The following is a 6,169-nucleotide window of genomic DNA, read 5'->3' as shown; positions in this document are numbered from 1 at the left end:
TTTTGTTAGACCTTTTCATACTTCAAAACATGCTAGCATCATCCATTTTAAAAAAATTAACAAACCCACTCTCAGCTCACACACTATTCTATTTCTGTCCTATATGCCAAGGCCTATGAACAAAGTCTCTTATTTAAATATAAAAATAGTTTGTGCATTTAAATATTTACTGTTTACAATATGTCACTCTTGGTCTAAAGTAGCAATTCAAGAACCTGTTGGACAGTTGTGTGGCAGACATTAAAAATAGTATTATATTTAAAAATGCCAACACTCTTTGGGGATGAGTATATTAAATATGTGTGCAAATGGAAAATTCATAATATGCACAGTTAAGAAACTAAGCACTTGCTCAAATAACCAGTATAACATTTACACTGTTAATAGAAAAAGGGGCTTTATAATATGGTAACTTTAGTTTCCCTTTACAGTGGAAGAGGATGTTTGCATTTAGCCATTCAAATAACAGGACAGATGGATGTTCTACAACTCTGTCTAAAATGTACTAGATCATCTTTAAAGAAAGAAAAAAGCAAAACCAAACAATTAAATAAAACCCCAGAGGAGGATGACAAACTAATTTTGTAAAAGTAAAGGGTACAAATACATGGCTACCATGACATGTATTTGTAGCTTCTGGTCCCAAGGCCCCTTGAACAGGGCACTGGTTTCCATTGCTGGTAGTTAACTTTCACTTCCATTTTCAATAAAGAATGTTTTCTTTAAAGCTCTATTTATATATATTTACAAGTTACATTCTACAATTCATATTCAGCATGTAAATGGAAAGAATAAAACACAGTTTGGACCATTGTCACACAATTCCAGGTGGTCAGGTCAGACTATTTGGTCTCCATAGCCGTGTGGTTTTCCTGGGCTGGACCCATCACACATGAGTCTGGTCTTCCTATTTTTAGTCTCCTGCCTGTTTTACCACAGAACACAGTCTCAAATTCCTAAAGAAATCAAAATACGAAACAAAAAAAACAAACCAAAACAATTACATTCAATGTAGATACTTACTTGAGATGGAGGTTTTTGTTTCTGTAGTGTCTTGGAAAAATAAAACCCTTCAATAGGAAGGGCTGAGGGGCCATATCAGGATGTAGACAAGAACATTTTTCAATAAACTCTCCATATACTTTCTTAAAATTTTGGGCAGAGCAAGAATTACTCTGGAGCTGAAGTACTGGTGTGGAGCATGGGAGCTTCTTATGGCCATGTAATCTTTTACACTCAGCCACTCAGAGTGAAGACATAGCTGTGAACCCACCTCTGAACTAACAGTTCATAAAAACTAACTAGAAGACTGTGAAAAACAGAAAAAAGAAGGAGGAGAGGAATGATTGAAGAAGACCTTAATTCCATATTGTTGTCCAAATAGGATCATGTTAAAGAATTAGGTAACAACAAAAAAAAATTAAAATCTGATTTGAAAACCTTGAGTGAGGACAGGCTGTCATTTCTCACTAGTGACCTGAACCAGCTAAAAAAATAAAAAATAAAATTTAAAGGAAGGTTCAAGGATACAGTGTGTCCTTTACAAACAGCACCAAGCAGAAGCTTTGCATATATGTTATATGCTATGCTTTAAAATGCTTCATTTGCAACAAGACCAAAAATGAAATCAGATTTCAAACCTGCTTCAGAGAGTCTCCGTGCCTTTCCTGGATGTACTTCAGGAACGCGGTTGTCCACTGCAGAGTTGTTGCCTTATCAGTGTCAATGGTGCAGAACGGAACAAGGAGGTTCAGCTCATCACAACAGACCCGGATCCTGCGCCTGCAGCAAACACTGCAGGTTACCAACCACGGGCCAGAGGGAGGGGAAATACAGAAACAAGAGGAAGGCTATTCACATGTGCTACCAGCCATGGACTTTGGGGACTTCTTTTTGTTTGCAACAAGATTTGTCTATTAGTCATGTTACACACAAATTACCTTATAGAAGGGGTGAAATGTTTTGAAGTCTCTGTTTGTTTATACAACAACAGTCTCTGTTTGTTTATAAAACAACAACAAAGTCAACTACAATGAAACATACACGTATCTTCCCGTCAGTGAACACCAAACCCTCAGCTCCTGTATCGCTTTTCTTGGAGCTGACACAGAATATGTCACGTTTACATTTACTCTGGATAATCACAGAGTATCACAGTACCAGGATTAAGCTTTCAAAGGGCTCTGCACGGCCACTGCTCCCAGAATTACCTTCTGTCCCTCTCCAGGCGGTTGTGCCGCTCCCTCCGCTGGGCACTCCCGTTCTGTGTCCCGCCGGGGCCCTGCCCGCTGGAGCCGGGCTGTGCTGCCTGCCAGGGCCCCTGGGCAGCCCCACTGCCCTGGCTGTTCTCACAGGCATTCCGGATTTCACCAAGAGGTTTGCGATCCATGCTGGGGTCCAATGGATTCATTCGGCTGCAGCTTCTGTTTATGGCTTGTTTGCACAAGGTGTCTTATTGGAAAAACAAAGAGGAAAAGAACCATCTAATTATAACCCACTCACTAATCTGAAAATAGTGAACATGGAAAGATTTTTGTCACTTTATTTATGTGGAATAATCTTTGAAGTTTTATTGCCAACCTAGATTGAGTCTCACAGCAAGGCAAGTCCTTCAGAAGCCCTAAGGCAGTGCTTGCTATTCCAAAATCCACACAGCTTCTGTTTCCTCAGAGACCCCACTGAGACCATGCCTGGCAATCCTTAAAATGTCCTTCAGTTTGGTACTGATGGATCTGCTGTATCAGCTTTGGGGTCACAGAATGTCCCCCTTTGCCATGTGGTTTGGTGGTATTTGGTCAAAGGTTGGACTCGATGATCCTGGAGGTCTTTCCCAACCTTAATGATTCTGGAGAAATCAGTTGCCTGCCCGAGGCCCAGACTTTCAAAGGTACTTTGTAACCTTGAGTTTTCTCACTTCAAGCTGCAAGTGCTGAACAATTTTGAAAGCATAGCTAAACTCATAGATGTTGAACTTTTTTTGAGAAATCTAAGTCCCATGTTGCCTACAGCAACATAACCCCCTCACCTCTTACATCCACTAAAATCATATTCACTCCAGAAAAGACACAAATTCAGGACAAAAATAAAGATTTGAAGGGCAAGAGAAAGCTAAGTGAAAAGAAGACAAATGATTTACCTCCAACTTTAATCCAAACTTCCTCAGGCAAAGCTTTATTTATAGCACCTACTGTCTGTTTTGTGGATTCAACTTCCTGATAGAGGAAAGGGAATGTCTTGGGTATCCCAAGGTCTTGATGTTTGGCAGCTTCCATAATAGTGCAAGATGTTCCACAGGTCTGTGAAAATCAAAAAGGAAATACTTAGAGGACTATATACATTAAAAAACAAACAAAACCAAAACACAAACCAAGAAACAAGACCCTATTTTGATATCTTTGTGTTAACTTTTTATGTTACTTCTTTAGCCAGAACAAATCCCAAATACTTCTACACACAACCATGGGATTTTGGCAGATTGATGAATTTTGGGGATACTTCTGACATTTCTGAGTGCCATTCTATCACTTTTGTTCAGAGGTTACTGCAAGTTGTGGAGGGAGAAAGATCTTTATCATCAAAATAAATTAGAAAGGAAGGAACCATAAAAAATGGTACTAAGTGGTTCCTTCTTGTCTTGCATTGATGAAACTGATGATAAACTGATGATAAACAGATAAACTGATGAAACAGATGAAAAATAGATAAACTCCAGAAAAAAAAGACATTTAATGGCCTACTGGTGATTACTGGTATGCAGGTAATTACAAAGATCACAAATGCCACACAACTGACTTGAGTATATTTAAAAGATTAATAAACAAATTGTGTTACAGACCCTTCTGATCACCCCTATTCAAACCTGGCCATGCTTTACCACAAACCTGCAGATTTATATCACACCTGAGAAGTATCATCAGCATTTGAACTTGGCAGGGTAGAGTTACCTGTGCTTGGGAAGGATTAGCACTTCCAGCAGCAGAACATGCATTCATGGTAAAGAATGGGTACGTGAATGGTAAAGAATGAGTGGCAGGTGCAGCCTTATTTTTCCCAAGTGCAGCACACCTGTTCCCTTGCTGGCGAAGAGGAACACCCACCACGTCTGAGGGCTGGTGAATCAATGTCACTAAACTTAAAACAAAAACAAACAAACAGAAAACATACCAGGCTGACTACTTGAAAATGAGTGTGGAAAAATGTGCAGCTACACACAGTTCTAGTAACTATCAGCAAGAAACCACTTTCATTTACTGTAAACAGAAATCACTGTTATTGCCATATTGCCCACTTCAGCAACTAAAGAAAGAAAAGAAAAATCAGCTGAGAAGATATTTTATTCTGTGCAATAACAGTTCACTTCACACCTCAATAAAACATTTTATCAGCACACTAAGAGTTACAGAGCTAGGCTATAAAACAGTATTTTTACTCAAAGTTTTCTCCATAGTCAGGCCTCCATATTGTAACACTAACCAGCTGCTCTTATGATAAAAAATCTGCTTTGCTTTTAGCAAGCCACATATTAAAACTAGGCAATGCACTCTTGCCTATATTAATAGTACAAGTTATCAAGAATAAAGCTGTAATTATTTTGGAACTACATTCTGTACAATTTATACAATACACAGAGGGGCCTAAGCTGAGCTAAGCAGAGTTGCATCCATGTTTGATGGCAGAGTTTAACAAAGCCCAACCCATCCTTCTCCTGTATTAAAAAAATAATTGTTCTTAGGTTTCACTTAGAAAATCATAGAATAATAGAATTGATTGGGTTGGAAAAGACCTCCGAGATGATCAAGTCCAACCCTTGGTCCAACTCCAGTCCCTTTACCAGATCATGGCACTCAGTGCCACGGCCAATCTGTTTAAAAACCTCCAGGGATGGGGAATCCACCCCCTCTCTGGGCAGGCCATTCCAATGCCTGAGCACTCTCTCTGCAAAGAATTTTTTTCTGATCTCCAACTTCAATTTCCCCTGGCAGAGCTTGAGCCCGTGCCCCCTTGTCCTATTGCTGAGTGCCTGGGAGAAGAGACCAACCCCCAGTTTTGAACTACATGATACATAGTTTAACAACATAAAATAAAAGTAATTGCAACACACTTGTTAAGAGTTACTCCAGATTCTTGGGGTTCTTGACTTCTGGGGTTTTCTGTCAGGCTGCTGTTGAATCTGTCTTCCAACCGAGCTCTGACTGCAGGTTTAGATCTAAGCTCTGGTGCCAGTGCCGAATTTTCAACAAATATGTTTTCCTTATTCTCCCCCAAGAAATTTTCACCCTGTTTAGCTTTTACTACACTGCATCCTGAGACTTCTACAGAGCTACTGTTGGGCGCTTTCTCTCTTTGGTTCAGAGGGAGGTTGGACTCGCTAAGCAACATCATTCTGAGCTCCTGCAACTCAGCGTAGCCCAAGTGTGGGTTAGAACTTGGCCAACAGCTGTCACAAGGTAACCCTGACTGGCAGGTAACTGGGCAGACCGACTGGTTCCCAGAGCTGCTGGATGAGCCCCCGTCCTGACTGGTGCTCGGGGAGGGCTGCTGCACTGGGGGGTCTGCAGAGGGGCCAGGCGAGGAGAAAGCGCTGAGCCTGGCTTCCACTTCACCTTCACTACTCTGAGCCTCCGTGTGCGAGCAAAGCATGTGCTGCAGCTGCGTGTACTCAATGTCCATCATCTCCACCAGGCTGGCCTCGGGGGTGGCAAAGCCAAGGTTTTGCTCACCAAAGGAACTGTCACTTGAGCCTCCAGGTCCGACAGCAGCGGGAGCGGGGTCAGGAACACTAGCTGGGCTCTGAGGAACGGTCTGGGGCTCCTCGGGGGCTGAGCCTGACATGGCTACACCCAACCTAATCGGTTACCAATGTCCCTTCCAACAAAAAGCCACAACACCTTCAAGAATTGTCAGTGCTATCCATTAAAAAAAAAAAAAAAAAAAAGCCCATCAAAACCCAAATGCAGAAAAAAAATCGCACTCAACACTGATTCGCGAGGTTAACAGGGCGGGGACCAAACTGCTGCTGCCGGCGGGGCACCTGACACCCTGACCGTGTCTCCCCGCAGAGTGACCCCTCCCTCCCCTCCAGCACAGCTGCTACAACTAAACAGCCTTCACCTGTCCCCGCCCCGAGCTCGGCGGGGGAGGCTGCGGGCACTCTGCGGCCTGGCACACC

General features: G+C 42.0%; 1 protein-coding gene across 1 annotated transcript; it reads right to left on the bottom strand.

The window, feature by feature from the left end:
• Positions 1 to 759: 759 nt before the first annotated feature.
• TCFL5 (transcription factor like 5) lies at positions 760 to 5,832 on the bottom strand. The gene is made up of 6 exons (XM_071572997.1): positions 5,102 to 5,832; positions 3,945 to 4,131; positions 3,137 to 3,296; positions 2,211 to 2,451; positions 1,641 to 1,782; positions 760 to 956 (listed from the first exon to the last, which is right to left on the bottom strand). Exons 1-6 carry the CDS (start codon positions 5,830 to 5,832, stop codon positions 843 to 845), a joined length of 1,575 nt encoding a protein of 524 aa, XP_071429098.1. The 3' UTR covers positions 760 to 842.
• Positions 5,833 to 6,169: the final 337 nt, after the last annotated feature.

This window comes from Pithys albifrons, chromosome 18 (assembly GCF_047495875.1).
Source record: "Pithys albifrons albifrons isolate INPA30051 chromosome 18, PitAlb_v1, whole genome shotgun sequence".
In the NCBI taxonomy this organism is placed as follows: domain Eukaryota; kingdom Metazoa; phylum Chordata; class Aves; order Passeriformes; family Thamnophilidae; genus Pithys; species Pithys albifrons.
The sequence above is the reverse complement of the archived record's forward strand: the minus strand, read 5'-3'. Positions and strand labels throughout refer to the sequence as shown.

Excerpts from the sequence above, each read along its gene's own strand:
- TCFL5 (XM_071572997.1), bottom strand. The coding sequence starts at position 5,832 with ATGTCAGGCTCAGCCCCCGAGGAGCCCCAGACCGTTCCTCAGAGCCCA. Across the intron at positions 4,132-5,101 it reads TCTGGAGTAACTCTTAACAA|TTTAGTGACATTGATTCACC; the intron begins GTGTGTTGCAAT and ends TTTTGTTTTAAG. Across the intron at positions 3,297-3,944 it reads CTAATCCTTCCCAAGCACAG|ACCTGTGGAACATCTTGCAC; the intron begins GTAACTCTACCC and ends TGATTTTCACAG.